General features: G+C 45.0%; 1 protein-coding gene across 2 annotated transcripts; it reads right to left on the bottom strand.

The window, feature by feature from the left end:
• Window positions 1-16083: 16083 nt before the first annotated feature.
• On the bottom strand, window positions 16084-19821 carry LOC124861276 (atypical chemokine receptor 3-like). 2 transcript variants are annotated; one of them, XM_047354851.1, is made up of 2 exons: window positions 19639-19821; window positions 16084-17211 (listed from the first exon to the last, which is right to left on the bottom strand). In XM_047354851.1, exon 2 carries the CDS (start codon window positions 17196-17198, stop codon window positions 16092-16094), a length of 1107 nt encoding a protein of 368 aa, XP_047210807.1. In that variant the 5' UTR covers window positions 17199-17211; window positions 19639-19821; the 3' UTR covers window positions 16084-16091. The 2 variants fall into 2 exon arrangements, with proteins under 2 accessions (XP_047210807.1, XP_047210806.1); XM_047354850.1 differs by lacking the exon at window positions 19639-19821 and adding an exon at window positions 19468-19621.
• Window positions 19822-20676: the final 855 nt, after the last annotated feature.

Below are 20676 nucleotides of genomic sequence, written 5' to 3'. Positions count from 1 at the left end.
AGACACTCTGGAGATACCTGAAAACACCTGCAGACACTCAGTGGAGATACCTGAAAACACCTGCAGACACTGGAGATACCTGAAAACACCTGCAGACACTCAGTGGAGATACCTGAAAACACCTGCAGACACTCAGTGGAGATACCTGAAACCACCTGCAGACACTCAGTGGAGATACCTGAAAACACCTGCAGACACTGGAGATACCTGAAAACACCTGCAGACACTCAGTGGAGATACCTGAAACCACCTGCAGACACTCAGTGGAGATACCTGAAAACACCTGCAGACACTCAGTGGAGATGCCTGAAACCACCTGCAGACACTCAGTGGAGATACCTGAAACCACCTGCAGACACTCTGGAGATACCTGAAAACACCTGCAGACACTCAGTGGAGATACCTGAAAACACCTGCAGACACTCAGTGGAGATACCTGAAAACACCTGCAGACACTCAGTGGAGATACCTGAAAACACCTGCAGACACTCAGTGGAGATACCTGAAAACACCTGCAGACACTCAGTGGAGATACCTGAAACCACCTGCAGACACTCAGTGGAGATACCTGAAAACACCTGCAGACACTCTGGAGATACCTGAAAACACCTGCAGACACTCAGTGGAGATACCTGAAACCACCTGCAGACACTCAGTGGAGATACCTGAAACCACCTGCAGACACTCTGGAGATACCTGAAAACACCTTCAGACACTCAGTGGAGATACCTGAAACCACCTGCAGACACTCTGGAGATACCTGAAAACACCTTCAGACACTCAGTGGAGATACCTGAAACCACCTGCAGACACTCAGTGGAGATACCTGAAACCACCTGCAGACACTCTGGAGATACCTGAAAACACCTGCAGACACTCAGTGGAGATACCTGAAAACACCTGCAGACACTGGAGATACCTGAAAACACCTGCAGACACTCAGTGGAGATACCTGAAAACACCTGCAGACACTCAGTGGAGATACCTGAAACCACCTGTAGACACTCAGTGGAGATACCTGAAAACACCTGCAGACACTCAGTGGAGATACCTGAAAACACCTGCAGACACTCTGGAGATACCTGAAACCACCTGTAGACACTCAGTGGAGATACCTGAAAACACCTGCAGACACTCAGTGGAGATACCTGAAACCACCTGCAGACACTCAGTGGAGATACCTGAAACCACCTGCAGACACTCTGGAGATACCTGAAAACACCTGCAGACACTCAGTGGAGATACCTGAAAACACCTGCAGACACTGGAGATACCTGAAAACACCTGCAGACACTCAGTGGAGATACCTGAAAACACCTGCAGACACTCAGTGGAGATACCTGAAACCACCTGCAGACACTCAGTGGAGATACCTGAAAACACCTGCAGACACTCAGTGGAGATACCTGAAAACACCTGCAGACACTCAGTGGAGATACCTGAAACCACCTGTAGACACTCAGTGGAGATACCTGAAAACACCTGCAGACACTCAGTGGAGATACCTGAAAACACCTGCAGACACTCTGGAGATACCTGAAACCACCTGCAGACACTCAGTGGAGATACCTGAAAACACCTGCAGACACTCAGTGGAGATACCTGAAAACACCTGCAGACACTCAGTGGAGATACCTGAAAACACCTGCAGACACTCAGTGGAGATACCTGAAACCACCTGCAGACACTCAGTGGAGATACCTGAAAACACCTGCAGACACTCTGGAGATACCTGAAAACACCTGCAGACACTCAGTGGAGATACCTGAAACCACCTGCAGACACTCAGTGGAGATACCTGAAACCACCTGCAGACACTCTGGAGATACCTGAAAACACCTTCAGACACTCAGTGGAGATACCTGAAACCACCTGCAGACACTCTGGAGATACCTGAAAACACCTTCAGACACTCAGTGGAGATACCTGAAACCACCTGCAGACACTCAGTGGAGATACCTGAAACCACCTGCAGACACTCTGGAGATACCTGAAAACACCTGCAGACACTCAGTGGAGATACCTGAAAACACCTGCAGACACTGGAGATACCTGAAAACACCTGCAGACACTCAGTGGAGATACCTGAAACCACCTGCAGACACTCAGTGGAGATACCTGAAAACACCTGCAGACACTCAGTGGAGATACCTGAAACCACCTGCAGACACTCAGTGGAGATACCTGAAAACACCTGCAGACACTCAGTGGAGATACCTGAAAACACCTGCAGACACTGGAGATACCTGAAAACACCTGCAGACACTCAGTGGAGATACCTGAAACCACCTGCAGACACTCAGTGGAGATACCTGAAAACACCTGCAGACACTCAGTGGAGATGCCTGAAACCACCTGCAGACACTCAGTGGAGATACCTGAAACCACCTGCAGACACTCTGGAGATACCTGAAAACACCTGCAGACACTCAGTGGAGATACCTGAAAACACCTGCAGACACTGGAGATACCTGAAAACACCTGCAGACACTCAGTGGAGATACCTGAAACCACCTGCAGACACTCAGTGGAGATACCTGAAACCACCTGCAGACACTCAGTGGAGATACCTGAAACCACCTGCAGACACTCAGTGGAGATACCTGAAAACACCTGCAGACACTCAGTGGAGATACCTGAAAACACCTGCAGACACTGGAGATACCTGAAAACACCTGCAGACACTCAGTGGAGATACCTGAAACCACCTGCAGACACTCAGTGGAGATACCTGAAAACACCTGCAGACACTCAGTGGAGATACCTGAAAACACCTGCAGACACTGGAGATACCTGAAAACACCTGCAGACACTCAGTGGAGATACCTGAAACCACCTGCAGACACTCAGTGGAGATACCTGAAAACACCTGCAGACACTCAGTGGAGATGCCTGAAACCACCTGCAGACACTCTGGAGATACCTGAAACCACCTGCAGACACTCAGTGGAGATACCTGAAACCACCTGCAGACACTCAGTGGAGATACCTGAAAACACCTGCAGACACTCAGTGGAGATGCCTGAAACCACCTGCAGACACTCTGGAGATACCTGAAACCACCTGCAGACACTCAGTGGAGATACCTGAAAACACCTGCAGACACTGGAGATACCTGAAAACACCTGCAGACACTGGAGATACCTGAAACCACCTGCAGACACTCAGTGGAGATACCTGAAAACACCTGCAGACACTGGAGATACCTGAAACCACCTGCAGACACTCAGTGGAGATACCTGAAAACACCTGCAGACACTGGAGATACCTGAAAACATCTGCAGACACTCAGTGGAGATACCTGAAACCTGCAGACACTCTGGAGATACCTGAAAACACCTGCAGACACTCAGTGGAGATACCTGAAAACACCTGCAGACACTCAGTGGAGATACCTGAAACCACCTGCAGACACTCAGTGGAGATACCTGAAACCACCTGCAGACACTCAGTGGAGATACCTGAAAACACCTGCAGACACTCAGTGGAGATACCTGAAAACACCTGCAGAAACTCAGTGGAGGTACCCATGAAACCACTTGCAGACACTCAGTGGAGATACCTGAAAACACCTGCAGACACTCAGTGGAGATACCTGAAACCACCTGTAGACACTCAGTGGATATACCTGAAAACACCTGCAGACACTCAGTGGAGATACCTGAAAACACCTGCAGACACTCAGTGGAGATACCTGAAAACACCTTCAGACACTCAGTGGAGATACCTGAAACCACCTGCAGACACTCTGGAGATACCTGAAAACACCTTCAGACACTCAGTGGAGATACCTGAAACCACCTGTAGACACTCAGTGGAGATACCTGAAAACACCTGCAGACACTCAGTGGAGATACCTGAAAACACCTGCAGACACTCAGTGGAGATACCTGAAACCACCTGTAGACACTCAGTGGAGATACCTGAAAACACCTGCAGACACTCAGTGGAGATACCTGAAAACACCTGCAGACACTCAGTGGAGATACCTGAAACCACCTGTAGACACTCAGTGGAGATACCTGAAACCACCTGTAGACACTCAGTGGAGATACCTGAAAACACCTGCAGACACTCAGTGGAGGTACCCATGAAACCACTTGCAGACACTCAGTGGAGATACCTGAAAACACCTGCAGACACTCAGTGGAGATACCTGAAACCACCTGTAGACACTCAGTGGAGATACCTGAAAACACCTGCAGACACTCAGTGGAGATACCTGAAAACACCTGCAGACACTCAGTGGAGATACCTGAAACCACCTGTAGACACTCAGTGGAGATACCTGAAAACACCTGCAGACACTCAGTGGAGATACCTGAAAACACCTGCAGACACTCAGTGGAGATACCTGAAACCACCTGTAGACACTCAGTGGAGATACCTGAAAACACCTGCAGACACTCAGTGGAGATACCTGAAACCACCTGTAGACACTCAGTGGAGATACCTGAAACCACCTGTAGACACTCAGTGGAGATACCTGAAAACACCTGCAGACACTCAGTGGAGATACCTGAAAACACCTGCAGACACTCAGTGGAGATACCTGAAAACACCTGCAGACACTCAGTGGAGATACCTGAAACCACCTGTAGACACTCAGTGGAGATACCTGAAAACACCTGCAGACACTCTGGAGATACCTGAAACCACCTGCAGACACTCAGTGGAGATACCTGAAAACACCTGCAGACACTCAGTGGAGATACCTGAAAACACCTGCAGACACTCAGTGGAGATACCTGAAACCACCTGCAGACACTCAGTGGAGATACCTGAAAACACCTGCAGACACTCTGGAGATACCTGAAACCACCTGCAGACACTCAGTGGAGATACCTGAAAACACCTGCAGACACTCTGGAGATACCTGAAACCACCTGCAGACACTCAGTGGAGATACCTGAAAACACCTGCAGACACTCAGTGGAGATACCTGAAACCACCTGTAGACACTCAGTGGAGATACCTGAAAACACCTGCAGACACTCTGGAGATACCTGAAACCACCTGCAGACACTCAGTGGAGATACCTGAAAACACCTGCAGACACTCAGTGGAGATACCTGAAAACACCTGCAGACACTCAGTGGAGATACCTGAAACCACCTGCAGACACTCAGTGGAGATACCTGAAAACACCTGCAGACACTCTGGAGATACCTGAAAACACCTGCAGACACTCAGTGGAGATACCTGAAACCACCTGCAGACACTCTGGAGATACCTGAAAACACCTGCAGACACTCTGGAGATACCTGAAAACACCTTCAGACACTCAGTGGAGATACCTGAAACCACCTGCAGACACTCTGGAGATACCTGAAAACACCTTCAGACACTCAGTGGAGATACCTGAAACCACCTGCAGACACTCAGTGGAGATACCTGAAACCACCTGCAGACACTGGAGATACCTGAAACCACCTGCAGACACTCTGGAGATACCTGAAAACACCTTCAGACACTCAGTGGAGATACCTGAAACCACCTGCAGACACTGGAGATACCTGAAACCACCTGCAGACACTCTGGAGATACCTGAAAACACCTTCAGACACTCTGGAGATACCTGAAACCACCTGCAGACACTCAGTGGAGATACCTGAAACCACCTGCAGACACTGGAGATACCTGAAACCACCTGCAGACACTCTGGAGATACCTGAAAACACCTTCAGACACTCAGTGGAGATACCTGAAAACACCTTCAGACACTCAGTGGAGATACCTGAAACCACCTGTAGACACTCAGTGGAGATACCTGAAAACACCTGCAGACACTCAGTGGAGATACCTGAAAACACCTGCAGACACTCAGTGGAGATACCTGAAACCACCTGTAGACACTCAGTGGAGATACCTGAAAACACCTGCAGACACTGGAGATACCTGAAACCACCTGCAGACACTCTGGAGATACCTGAAAACACCTTCAGACACTCTGGAGATACCTGAAACCACCTGCAGACACTCAGTGGAGATACCTGAAACCACCTGCAGACACTGGAGATACCTGAAACCACCTGCAGACACTCTGGAGATACCTGAAAACACCTGCAGACACTCAGTGGAGATACCTGAAAACACCTGCAGACACTCAGTGGAGATACCTGAAAACACCTGCAGACACTCAGTGGAGATACCTGAAACCACCTGTAGACACTCAGTGGAGATACCTGAAACCACCTGCAGACACTGGAGATACCTGAAACCACCTGCAGACACTCTGGAGATACCTGAAAACACCTTCAGACACTCTGGAGATACCTGAAACCACCTGCAGACACTCAGTGGAGATACCTGAAACCACCTGCAGACACTGGAGATACCTGAAACCACCTGCAGACACTCTGGAGATACCTGAAAACACCTTCAGACACTCAGTGGAGATACCTGAAAACACCTTCAGACACTCAGTGGAGATACCTGAAACCACCTGTAGACACTCAGTGGAGATACCTGAAACCACCTGTAGACACTCAGTGGAGATACCTGAAAACACCTGCAGACACTCAGTGGAGATACCTGAAAACACCTGCAGACACTCAGTGGAGATACCTGAAAACACCTGCAGACACTCAGTGGAGATACCTGAAACCACCTGTAGACACTCAGTGGAGATACCTGAAAACACCTGCAGACACTCAGTGGAGATACCTGAAACCACCTGTAGACACTCAGTGGAGATACCTGAAAACACCTGCAGACACTCAGTGGAGATACCTGAAACCACCTGTAGACACTCAGTGGAGATACCTGAAAACACCTGCAGACACTCTGGAGATACCTGAAACCACCTGCAGACACTCAGTGGAGATACCTGAAAACACCTGCAGACACTCAGTGGAGATACCTGAAAACACCTGCAGACACTCAGTGGAGATACCTGAAACCACCTGCAGACACTCAGTGGAGATACCTGAAAACACCTGCAGACACTCTGGAGATACCTGAAAACACCTGCAGACACTCAGTGGAGATACCTGAAACCACCTGCAGACACTCTGGAGATACCTGAAAACACCTGCAGACACTCTGGAGATACCTGAAAACACCTTCAGACACTCAGTGGAGATACCTGAAACCACCTGCAGACACTCTGGAGATACCTGAAAACACCTTCAGACACTCAGTGGAGATACCTGAAACCACCTGCAGACACTCAGTGGAGATACCTGAAACCACCTGCAGACACTGGAGATACCTGAAACCACCTGCAGACACTCTGGAGATACCTGAAAACACCTTCAGACACTCAGTGGAGATACCTGAAACCACCTGCAGACACTGGAGATACCTGAAACCACCTGCAGACACTCTGGAGATACCTGAAAACACCTTCAGACACTCTGGAGATACCTGAAACCACCTGCAGACACTCAGTGGAGATACCTGAAACCACCTGCAGACACTGGAGATACCTGAAACCACCTGCAGACACTCTGGAGATACCTGAAAACACCTTCAGACACTCAGTGGAGATACCTGAAAACACCTGCAGACACTCAGTGGAGATACCTGAAACCACCTGCAGACACACCTGTTGTTCCCCAGCCATGGGATGAAACATTGACTGAACTGTACACAATCAAAGAGGCTAATAGGAAACTCTGCATCTTTGATCACACACACCTAACCTACTCTTAGTCCAGCCCAGGAAGGAAGAGTCACACCTGGAATCCCAGTAAAGTCATGGAATCCCTGAACAAACCAGTTCTCCAGCCACACGTCATTCTCATTTAGCCACTCCGGCAACGGCAGCACAACGGGGAGGAAGCGCGAGTCTGAAACACACTGGTGAGAAAGTCTCAAATTCTAAGAATTCTTGGATCCAAAGTTGACCATGACCAGGTGTTGGTGTACCCGCCCATCGAGGATAACAAAAGTCAAGCACTTTGTAAATACGGCGATCAATCTAAAAAAAAGAGTTAATTAAGACAATCTGTCTTAAATCTAACTTTCTGAGTCAATCTAACATAAGCTACCCCAAGCTGCTACTGGGAGCAGACTCCATGGTTCTTTGTTCACTGTCCGCCACATAACTCATCGCCCATCGGACCACCTATCTTCCTGTTCATCAAAATGGTTCAGGTAAGAGGCCGTGTCTGGGCAGAGCATATTAGTTTAGTTCATTAGTTGTTTTTTCCTTCATTTTGCTTGGTAGTCTTTAGTTGAATTGTTCAAGCCTATTTAAAGAGTTTGTTGACTGAAATATGTTTAACTTGGAGTTGAATTGTTTCTGTTAAGAAGTAAAATTAAAGACATTAAACCCTGAGGTCAATTAAAGCTGCCAGAGGAAATACACATGACAAATTATTTATATTATTTATAGCTCATTGTAATGAAATATATTTCATTTTCTATTAAAAATCACCTTTATTATATAAAAGAATTTTTACCTAATTATTGAAATTATTGCTGAGGCTATTTTTATGTAATTCCAGCAGTTTTTTTTATTTCATAAATGTTTCAGGAAGGTTGGGAAACGCTGGTATAGATGACCCTCTGACATAATCTGAGATCGTGTTGTCACCTCTCATCATTCTGGAGAAATAAATTGCTGAAAATGAAACAAAAGTAAATAAGAGATAAGCAGCAGTAGGTATTTATCCTGTTATTTCTCCAAAAATCTACAGTAAAAAACTTAAATAATCATTTTTTACATAAACATGTATGCGAAAGCTGTAAATATGTCATTAATATAAATGTTCTTAAGGTTCATTTTCTGTTTTCCTCTGAACTCCTCAACTGTTGCCTGGATGGGCGTCTGGTCTGCTCTGGTCCCTTGTCTGGGTGAAGCTGATCTTTACCAGAGAGCTGACGGTACTCTCGGCTGGCCTGACTGTCGGCTCACTGGACCGCAGTGAACTGTCCTGGGCGACACAGAAAACATAACCCCAATGGTTGCGCCAGACCCCACTAAAGTCTTCAGTGCTGTGCTCTGCATTTTCCATGCGAATACGGTGCTCAATAAATAAATAAATTGATAAATTATTCCCCTCAGTTTGATCTACTAAGGTAACCAGAGCTGAATGAAGTTAAAGAAACTCCACCATCCTTCCTACACATTGAGGTGGCGCTGTAGCTGCTCAGGGAGCAGGTACCCAGGAAACTAATCTCTATGTACGGCTCAGCCAATGAGGATGCAGCTCCAGCCCGTTGATGCTGATTGGCCCACAGTCATTCAGTTGTAAAGTGACATTATGAAATAAATGGCCATGAGGAAAAATCACCCTTATAAGATAAAAGCTGGCTTTTAAAAAGTGACATTTTGAAATAAAAAAAATGCCAGAATTACATAAAAATAGCCTCAACAATAATTTCAATTATTGGGTAAAAATTTTGTATGAAAATTCTTCTATATAATAAAGCTGATTTTTAATGGACAATGAAATATATTTCATAATAATGAGCTGAGAATTTAATGTGCATTCAGTTATTTTACAATTTCATTGTCACATAAAATCAGTATCTATTATTTATTGATGTAGAGACTTATTTCATCACGTTTCATTGATTTAGTTCATTTTGAACACTTCCATAGCTGCCAGGGTCAGAGTGACTTTTAACCTTTCGGTCGGATGTAGAACAATCAGGTTTAATTGACGTTCTGAACCTGACCACCAGGAGGCACTGCAGAGGAACAGCCTCTACAGGTCCTTCTCAAAATATTAGCATATTGTGATAAAGTTCATTATTTTCCATAATGTAATGATGAAAATTTAACATTCATATATTTTTAGATTCATTGCACACTAACTGAAATATTTCAGGTCTTTTATTGTCTTAATATGGATGATTGTGGCATACAGCTCATGAAAACCCAAAATTCCTATCTCACAAAATTAGCATATTTCATCCGACCAATAAAAGAAAAGTGTTTTTAATACAAAAAACGTCAACCTTCAAATAATCATGTACAGTTATGCACTCAATACTTGGTCGGGAATCCTTTTGCAGAAATGACTGCTTCAATGCGGCGTGGCATGGAGGCAATCAGCCTGTGGCACTGCTGAGGTCTTATGGAGGCCCAGGATGCTTCGATAGCGGCCTTTAGCTCATCCAGAGTGTTGGGTCTTGAGTCTCTCAACGTTCTCTTCACAATATCCCACAGATTCTCTATGGGGTTCAGGTCAGGAGAGTTGGCAGGCCAATTGAGCACAGTGATACCATGGTCAGTAAACCATTTACCAGTGGTTTTGGCACTGTGAGCAGGTGCCAGGTCGTGCTGAAAAATGAAATCTTCATCTCCATAAAGCTTTTCAGCAGATGGAAGCATGAAGTGCTCCAAAATCTCCTGATAGCTAGCTGCATTGATCCTGCCCTTGATAAAACACAGTGGACCAACACCAGCAGCTGACACGGCACCCCAGACCATCACTGACTGTGGGTACTTGACACTGGACTTCTGGCATTTTGGCATTTCCTTCTCCCCAGTCTTCCTCCAGACTCTGGCACCTTGATTTCCGAATGACATGCAGAATTTGCTTTCATCCGAAAAAAGTACTTTGGACCACTGAGCAACAGTCCAGTGCTGCTTCTCTGTAGCCCAGGTCAGGCGCTTCTGCCGCTCTTTCTGGTTCAAAAGTGGCTTGACCTGGGGAATGCGGCACCTGTAGCCCATTTCCTGCACACGCCTGTGTACGGTGGCTCTGGATGTTTCTACTTCAGACTCAGTCCACTGCTTCCGCAGGTCCCCCGAGGTCTGGAATCGGCCCTTCTCCACAATCTTCCTCAGGGTCCGGTCACCTCTTCTCGTTGTGCAGCGTTTTCTGCCACACTTTTTCCTTCCCACAGACTTCCCACTGAGGTGCCTTGATACAGCACTCTGGGAACAGCCTATTCATTCAGAAATGTCTTTCTGTGTCTTACCCTCTTGCTTGAGGGTGTCAATAGTGGCCTTCTGGACAGCAGTCAGGTCGGCAGTCTTACCCATGATTGGGGTTTTGAGTGATGAACCAGGCTGGGAGTTTTAAAGGCCTCAGGAATCTTTTGCAGGTGTTTAGAGTTAACTCGTTGATTCAGATGATTAGGTTCATAGCTCGTTTAGAGACCCTTTTAATGATATGCTAATTTTGTGAGATAGGAATTTTGGGTTTTCATGAGCTGTATGCCAAAATCATCCGTATTAAGACAATAAAAGACCTGAAATATTTCAGTTAGTGTGCAATGAATCTAAAATATATGAATGTTAAATTTTCATCATGACATTATGGAAAATAATGAACTTTATCACAATATGCTAATATTTTGAGAAGGACCTGTATATTAATCTGCTCCGGTTCTGAAACAGCTTGAAGATCCAGCTGATCCAGATCTATATCTTTGAGAATGAGTTCTGAACCCTGACCCAGTAACATCAGAACACCTGGACAGCTGCCCAGTACTGGATTGGTACCGGGGACTGAAGACAGCTTTTATCCTCGGAGGTTCTGAGACCTGTTTAATGTCAGGTTTTGCAAGTTCTGTCTGATTTTGTCTCAGATGGACCTCTGGACCCTCCACTGCCCTTGTTATCCATCTGTTTGGACAACTTATGTTCTGACCTGGTTTCTCTCCATCACAGACCCAAACTTGGTCCTGATCCAAGCTAAGGACCCTGCACAGAGAATCTAGTTCTGGCGGTAATGTGACCTCCTGTGGGTCACAGTCTGTCCTGTGATGTTAGAAGCCCCTGATCTGGACCCAGGATGGTTCCCATCCTGCCTCGGTCCATCAGCTACTGAATCTAGAAACAGGTTCTGACCCAAATACTAACATCTGTCAGACACTGAACAGCTCCCGATCCTCCAGTCTGAAACTGGAATGTCCTCCTGCTGCTGAGGAATGGTTCAGGTCCCTCTGGGTCGGCGCTTGACCCATTTCAGGATATGATCATTAATCTGATCACCAGATGTTATGTCATGAAGGTAACAGAGCTGCAGTGTGTTTCTGACCAGCAGGGGACGCTATCTTTAACTCTGGTTAGCTGGTGGCTAAATAATAAATAAAATAAATGAATAACAAGAAAAACACATTTTAGACTTTTTAAAATGTAAACTTTATAAATAACTTTTCTTCAAAAAGATTTGCTCTGGAGATTCTGGGGGATATTTAAAAATAAATGTTTTTGGAAAACTAATAATCCTGTTGTTCTTCTGAACATCTTCATTTTTCCTACAGTACTTGAACATGATGCCTTCAGGAACATGTAGGACCAGAACCATGTCTCTAGGGTTTTCTGGACTCTGCTCTGCTGCTTTGGGCGCTTCTCTTTATTCCTACTTTTCATTCCCACAGTGTCTGGTTGCCATGGATACGCAGCAAAATGAGGCCCCGTAACGATTCACCGAGCACGCTCAGACTGACCCTGAGACATCAGATCAGCTGATGGAGGAGAGAGAAGATAGACCTGCTTCTTCTCTGTCAGTAGTGTTGCTGGTTGCCATGGTAACGGCCATGGTGTGTTTCTGGAAACGGTTTAATTGAGTCCGATTTCAGGTAAACATGAGCTGAGCTTCACACCTGTCCTGTTTGTGTCACCATCAGTTTCTGAGTCAGAGTGGCACCTCCTGTCTGCTCTCAGCAGCTCCGTAATGCAGCCGACCACCAACAGCGGTCTTGGACCAGTCTGAATCACAGAACCAGTAGCTTCCTGCTGCAGTCAGGATAGGAACCAGTTAGCTGCTGCTACAAACGTACCAGAACCAGCTGAGCCAGGCTCTACTTAAAAAACACTGGTTCCACAGTGTTCACTGGTAGTTGGGTCAGCTGTGTCCCACTAATAGAACAGAACCCACTCAAAGCTTTACTGGTGGTAAAGATGTGGTCTAAATAGATTTATGTTATCTTGGGGTCCAGAGCTCTAATTATTCAGTCCAGGAACTACATCAGGTCCCACATGTTGAGCATCACAATATTTACAGAGTGCCCTCTGAAAAAGAGCCGGTGTTCCTGAAACATGTCCCAGTCTGAACTGGACTCTGGTTCTGAGATTTAGGGTGAGGTGCATGTGGTTGATGATGATGATGGTCTGTCAGACTCTAATCAAATCCAGAAAGAAGAAAACGTTCTTTGAGTTGGTTCTGTAAACTTTGCTGTGTTAAAAATGAGCCAGTCAGAAGTTCTGGGGCCTCGTGGATTTACTACTGAAACCTGACGTTCACCGAGATCCAGAAGACTACTTCCACACAAAAGGTCCAGATGTGTGAACCTGTGGTTCATCTGGATCCAAGCACGTTTCAGCATCCCTATCAACACTGAAAGGAGTCTCACCTGAGATTACCAGACTCCTCCCTCAACACGCCTCCATTTACATGTGACGTATAATAATAACAAGCAGTCGTTGCTAAATTGGCACATATTTACTCCTGTATTACAAACACACGAATAAATTAATTGTTCTTCATGTCTCTGTTTTCACATCAACAGTTTCTCAGTACCTCCTGTAGGTGTCTTCAAACCAGTCCAATACCTATAGAAACATGCGTGCGACTCATGGAGACAGTTCATGATGGATACCTCAGGACGTTTGGGGGGAAAACGCCAGGTTTTTGTGCGTACATGAAGGCCCCTAGTGATTGGTTACCAGGCAGACTTTTTTGGAATAACATAACCTATCAGATTGAATCATCCAGTGAAAGTGGGTGATCAGCCAATCAGCTTCATATCTGCAGATATGAAGCTGATTGGCTGATATGAGGTTCAGGTCCTGGTTTCAGGTAGACCATGACCAGGAAGAAGCAGACCTGTACAATGCAGACACAAACTTCAATCAATGCTAACCCTTAACAAAATGCCATCAGTACTGATTCCAGTTAATCATATGGTTACTGGGTATTAACTGCACAATAATCTTCGTAGTGAGACATCATTCCCTAATTATTTTGATGCAACACTGAAAACCAAGACCTGAGCAGATACACCCAGAAGACTCCATCAACACAGAGAGAGATGTCCCTACTAAACAGCATTTTCACCAGCTCTGTTCCTCACTATCAAGACCTGGTCCAATAATTTCTTCTGTGTGGGACTAAAATATGGAATTGTTCTTCACTCTTTCAGCTCTCTGTTCAACTGTAGAGAACTGTCAAATGTTTATATTTGATATAATTTATCTGTAAAGGTCATATTTGTTCCTTCCTGTTAGGGTTTAGGTAGCAGGATCCTACTGATGAACAGAGCCTCACATTGTTCAAGTCCACATGGATTAACAGCTAAAACCCACATCATGTTGTGGTTATTATGACACCTGCTGCCCATCTCCAGAGGTCATCGGGCGAGAGGCGGGGTCCACCCTAGACAGGTTCCCGGTCCATCACAGGGAATATCGGGTCTGAACTGGAAAAAAGAGATGGTTATGAACAATGATTAATTTATTTTGGGCCTGGCAGGTGTTCCACTCCAAGCTCACAGCTCTTTACTAGGAAACACGGTGTTGGCATGTGAGTGGATGCTTCCAGCTCTGCAGTTCAGTTGGTGAGTCATTCATCCATCCAGCTTCAAATCACAGGCCAACTTCAACAGGAGCTACGTAGCTAAACTGTTAGCTAAGGTTAGCACTCACACTCAGAAACTTAGCAAGATGGAATCAAGATACTTCAGAGAAAAGTTAAAGGTTGGTTTTACTGTATCTGACTGGCACCAGGAGGAGGTTACAGTACCGGCTGGTCGGGAGTTAATTCAGTCCACCTGAAAGGTTCTGAAATCCTAATAAACATTTGTTTTTAATACACTTAATGTACAAGGATAGATACCATGCTTTACAGACATGTCTCCCATCTATTAGTTTACCTCTTTTAGGGGGGTTCAAGCACCCCTAAAGTCATTCCCACCATGGTTCTGTTTAAAAAGGCCCAGTTTTAACACTCACTGGACTGGAGGGTTTTAGAACTGGTCCGAACTGGTTGTGCTCACTCTGTTTCTTCACCAAATATACTTGAACATCCACAGGCCTCTGGGATTTCCTACAAAACCAAGGTGGAAATGTCCAGATCCAAACACATTTCCTTGGTCCATCTTAATCAACCCAGAACCCACATGTGGGATTACCGGACTCCTCCTTTCACACGCACCCTTCTACACATGCAAGACCATGTAGATAAGACCTGCACATGTGATCCCAGCTCTATGATCTAAAATCATTGATTTTTAATGGAAGAAGAACCTAAAGAGATGTGAGTTGGAGTTGTTCCTAAATGAGACTCAGCAACTATTCTATACTTTATACACAAGTGGATCTGAGCTCAGTTCTGACAGAACGGTCCTTCAGACAAATGATCAACCAGTTTTTAGCTGGACAAGAAAAATCCACACTTCAATAATGACAATAAAGCCATTGTTGTTGTGTTAATATGTGCTGTTGTACTGGTTCATCTGGAGTGGGCACTCATCAACAGGTTCACAGTACAGCCTCTAGGTGTCACCACAGGGACCAGCAAGAGCAGAACCAGAACTTCAGAGATTTACTGAAGTATTTATCATCACTCACTAATATCTACACATCCAGAAAGTCAAATAAGCAATGAGAACTAAAACATCTAGACACAGCTTTCTGAACAAAGGCAGAATCCTTCTCACCAAACTAATCTCTAACCTGGAAGGAAAAAGTGAAGTCTTTACACGATATCTCATGGGTCTCAGTCAAGGTAACCCAGTTTCTCTCACTTTTAGACCTTCAAAGGTTTTCTTCTCAAATATTTCTATGGCTCCCAGAGTCTCCTGCCAGCATGGCAAATGTGAAGTGTTCCCAACGTCCACAACTGGAGGGAAGTTTCTGCTGGGATGTTTGAAAGATCCCAACCACCAGAACCAGGTGGTCCAAAAAGTCTGAAATCAAAAACCTCTCCAATGTTGGATCTCCGAAGAAGTCCTTAGGAAGCCATCCTTTGGTTTACCTCAAACTGGACCGCTGTGGTCCATCATGACTGCAGGGCTGAGGTGTTGATGAAGATTTTGGCACTGTCCTGGTACCAGAAGATAAAGGCGTTCATGAGGTTGTAGACGTAGTTCCTGCTGATAACATCCCCAAGAGCAGGTAAAGATTGACAGATAAAAAGGACCAGCAGATTTCCTGTGTTAAGGAAGCCTTCCTTCAGCATGGTTCAGATCGGATCATTGTGGTCCAGCATTACTACAGAGTTCTCAGTCTCTGAGGTCTGTGAGCTGTCGATGAGCCTAGCCAGCCCAGTTCTGGCTGAGTACTGGAAGATGAAGGCCTTCATAAGGTCATAACTGTAGTTTCGGTGCAAGAAGTTGTACAGGATGGGGTTCACGCAGCAGTGCACCAAAGAGAAGCACTGCGTCAGGTGCAGCGCCACATCCAGGAAGCTCTCCAGCCGGCAGGTGAAGGGCAGGACGTTCAGCAGAGTCAGAGTGTCCAACAGCAGGACAGCGTGGAACGGCAGCCAGCAAACCAGGAACACCAGGACATAGGACAGGACAATCCGCCGGCCGATCCTGTACTCCTGGTCCGGGTTGGGAGCAATGGATGCTGCCAGGAGAAGGTAGAAGATGGCGATGATTGGAAAGGGGATGGCAAAGCCAAGCACGAAGAAGCTGAGCTGGACTCCCACTATCCAGTCCCTGGGGTTTTCTGACGGGTACACGGGTCGACACACGGTGCCGTCACGGTAAGGAGACCTTACAGCCTGCAGGAAGTAGGTGTCAGGGATGGACGCCACCAACGCCAGCAGCCAGACCAGAGCACAGATCAGCTGCTGCAGCATCTTTCTCCTACTGCTGCTGAGGGCACCGGGGAGCAGAGTGATGGACAGGTAGTTGTCAACGCTCATGCAGGTGAGGAAGAAGATGCTGCTGAACAGGTTGACGCCAAACACCAGATGGGTGACTTTGCAGACAGCCTCTCCAAACGGCCAGAGTCCGCCCTGCAGCAGAGATGTCGCCCAGACCGGTAGGGTCAGCACCACGCACAGGTCAGCCACCGCAAGGTTCACCACGTACAGGTGAGACTGGTACCGGTTCCTGTCAGGACACAGGTTCACCCAGAACACCAGGACATTGGAGGCCAGACCCACCAGGAAGATGAAGATATAGAAGATGGAGAGAAAGTGGAGAAGTGTGGCGTGGCTGATGGCACCAGAACACATCAAGGTCTCCACTCGAGACAGATTGGACGGGGCGGCAGTCAGGTTCAGCTCCTCCCACAGCTCCACCAGCTCAGAGAGGTCACTGGTGCTTACACTCATCATAGAGAGTTTCCAGCTGAAAGACAGGAGGCAATTAGTCAGAAGCCAGAACCAGAACATGAATCTAAATTTAGAGCCAGCATGAGGTTCTGGTTGAGGTTCAGCTCCACTAGCTTGGACTGGTTGCTCATCTTGGAAAGGTTCCAGATGCAAGAGAAGAGGGCCAGAGTGGGCCATACTCTAACGTTATGATCAAGGAGATCGCTGGGCCTTAGTTAGAACCCTTGGAAGAACCAGTAAGAACCTCACACTTTTCTGGATAATCATGTCTCGTCTCGTCTCTGTTTCTGCCAAGCTTGAATCCATCGCCTCTTGTCCTGAACTGGAAATGATAATTCAGGATTCTGCTTCATCCCATCTGGATTAATGTAATGCATTTTACATATATCGGACCAGAACCTCTCTGAACCAGTTGCAGGTTGTTCAGAACGCTGAAGGTCAGTAGACTCTGTGAAGTTTTGCTTCCTGTGATGAGGTTAACGAGGACTGATTACTAGAAACAGTCTGACTGATATAACAGGAAATGATCAGTGGGCATTATTAATACCAAGACAGTATAAGTAATAAAAATGTAATTAAATAATCAGGAGCGTCATAATATCTCATCAATAAATACATTTAAAATCGGGATATTTTCCCTCAGTTGTTTCAGAGCGACTGCTGATCAGTGACCCTGAGTCGGCCAGCGGGCCTCATGTTGACCCTCCTCAGGCTGCTGGAAGAACACCCTGCAGCTCCGATTCAGCTGATGGTGTCGATCAGCTGGAGGAGGAGGAGGATGGAGGTCAGAGTGATGAAGAACAATAAGCTGATTGTGAGGACCACAGGAGGCTGTAAGCCTGAAGGTTTTACTGCTGAACCCAGATGGACAGCAGCAGGTTCTGTTTCAGGATGCCTCAGATAATCAGTGATCAGTAACAGAACCGACAGACGGGTCGATCATCTCTGAAAACAGCAGACATTCTCCTCACATCTCTTAACCGCTCCTTATCATTGATTAAAACCTGAACATCCTTCAGATTTCTGGACGTCAGTTTGAGAAAAACGCATCTTTTTAGCTAAAAACATCAATAATTGTTGAACATCTGACGTTTTCCATTCTATAACAAACCAATTTAACCACATTTCAACACAGAAAAGAAGATTTTTTTGTCTGGTCTGTTTAAAGCTCTTCCTGTTTGTCCTGAAGCATTCTGGGAGGTACTGGGAGAGCTGGTCCCACAGATGGACGACAGGAGATCTCACTGGAGCTTCAGCTGCAGAACACAAACCCAGCAGGACGCTTTAGGCTGAAGGGTCATGACCTTTAAAATAAAAGGTTTATTGCAGCAACAAAGAGCCAATTGGAGGTTGAAAGGAGCTGCAGCTGTAGGAATCGGAGGAGGAGAAAAAGAAAATCACTGATGGTGGCGTAGTTCAAAGGGCAAAAACATCTAAACTGAAGGCCAACACTTACTACACAAGGACAGAGAACATCAGCCTGCAGCTTTGGCTGGGAGTTCTTCTGGGCAGAACTTGATAGGTTTCATGGTTTCTGAACAGTTTTATATTCAAAGGCTGTAGTAGAACAGAACCATGAAATCTCTCTAAGGGTCAGAAACGGGCCAGAAACAACGTTGTCCTTGTTCCTGGAGTAAAAGAAGAGATTTCTATGTTCTTGCACAGAATCTATTGGCCTTAATGCAGCAGACAGAAAGAGTAGGTTCGATGCTGCAGAGATCCAGATGGTCAGAGGAGAACCAGGGGTTGCAGTTTTCAGTCAAGATGAAGAAGTTGAGTCAGGTTCTGCACAGCATCAGTTAGCAGTAAACACAGTCGGAACAACAGGACAGTAACTGACTAAACCACCCACAGAACCTGCCCGGGTATCAGACCGGATCAGAACTTGAAACCTGTGTCATGCTGAGGTTCATCTGACCCCTCAGACTCACCACCATCAACCCATAAAGCAGCAGCAGTTAGAGGGTCGTAAAGCACTTTGATTTGTTCCCACAGAAACCACCAGACTCCATTCAGAAATCTGTCAATTTCAGCTTTTCTGCGTCCTCTACACAGTTCAGATCCCTGAAACCGATATTTATTTACCACTTTAACATTAAACTGACCCTCAGCTTCAATTCGGCTCAGATTGTCTGAGTCCAGACAGAACCACCACCCTGCAGGTTCTGTTTGTGGGTCACCAATCAGATCCCTGATTTCACTGCAGCGCGCTCGGTAGATACAGGTTATCTGCTGTTCCGTGATCAGACAGCAGATTAACATCCTCATGTACCTGCTGGCAGTAACCATCCAGGTGTTCTTCTCCAGCAGGACAATCCACGCGCCTTATCCTGTCGCAGGTGGTTCGGTTCTGATCCAACCGGGATGTACAAACACCGAGCAAAGTTTAAAAAACGGTGCAGTTTGCATCAGCTAACGGCGGAGTTTGTATTGCAAGACTTACAGCTCAGACAGAAGGGTTCGGCTCGGTCCAGTGCGGGTTTGAACAGGGTCCAGGGAAAGTCAGATTTAGAGCCCTGCAAAGAGCGAGGAGGACTGCAGGCTGAACTTTAGAGGAAGAACCTCCCACCGCTGGAGACGAGGGGAGACAAACGTCACCCGCAAGAAGCCCTGCAGAAATACTGCAGAAAACAGCGACAGCAGAACCTTCACAGGGACACAGATGCGATGAAGATGCATGGTAATAACAATAATGATAATCATAGTAATGATAATAATAGTAATGATAATAATGATAACCATAGTAATGATAATCATAGTAATGATAATAATAGTAATATTAATAATGATAATAATAGTAATGATAATAACAATAATGATAATAATAGTAATATTAATGATAATCATAGTAATGATAATAATAGTAATGATAATAATGATAATCATAGTAATATTAATAATGATAATAATAGTAATGATAATAACAATAATGATAATCATAGTAATGTTAATAATGATAATGATAATCATAGTAATATTAATAATGATAATCATAGTAATGATAATAATGATAACCATAATAATGATAACCATAGTAATGATAATCATAGTAATGATAATAATAGTAATATTAATAATGATAATAATAGTAATGATAATGATAATAATGATAATCAAAGTAATTGTAATAATAGTAATAACAATAATGATAATAATAGTAATGATAATCATAGTAATGATAATAATAGTAATGATAATAATGATAATCATAGTAATATTAATAATGATAATAATAGTAATGATAATCATAGTAATATTAATAATGATAATAATAGTAATGATAATAACAATAATGATAATCATAGTAATGTTAATAATGATAATAATAGTAATGATAATAATAATGATAATAATAGTAATGATAATCATAGTAATATTAATAATGATAATAATAGTAATGATAATAACAATAATGATAATAATAGTAATATTAATGATAATCATAGTAATGATAATAATAGTAATGATAATAATGATAATC

The sequence above is a fragment of the Girardinichthys multiradiatus genome, chromosome 24, assembly GCF_021462225.1.
Source record: "Girardinichthys multiradiatus isolate DD_20200921_A chromosome 24, DD_fGirMul_XY1, whole genome shotgun sequence".
Lineage (NCBI taxonomy): Eukaryota > Metazoa > Chordata > Actinopteri > Cyprinodontiformes > Goodeidae > Girardinichthys > Girardinichthys multiradiatus.
The sequence above is the reverse complement of the archived record's forward strand: the minus strand, read 5'-3'. Positions and strand labels throughout refer to the sequence as shown.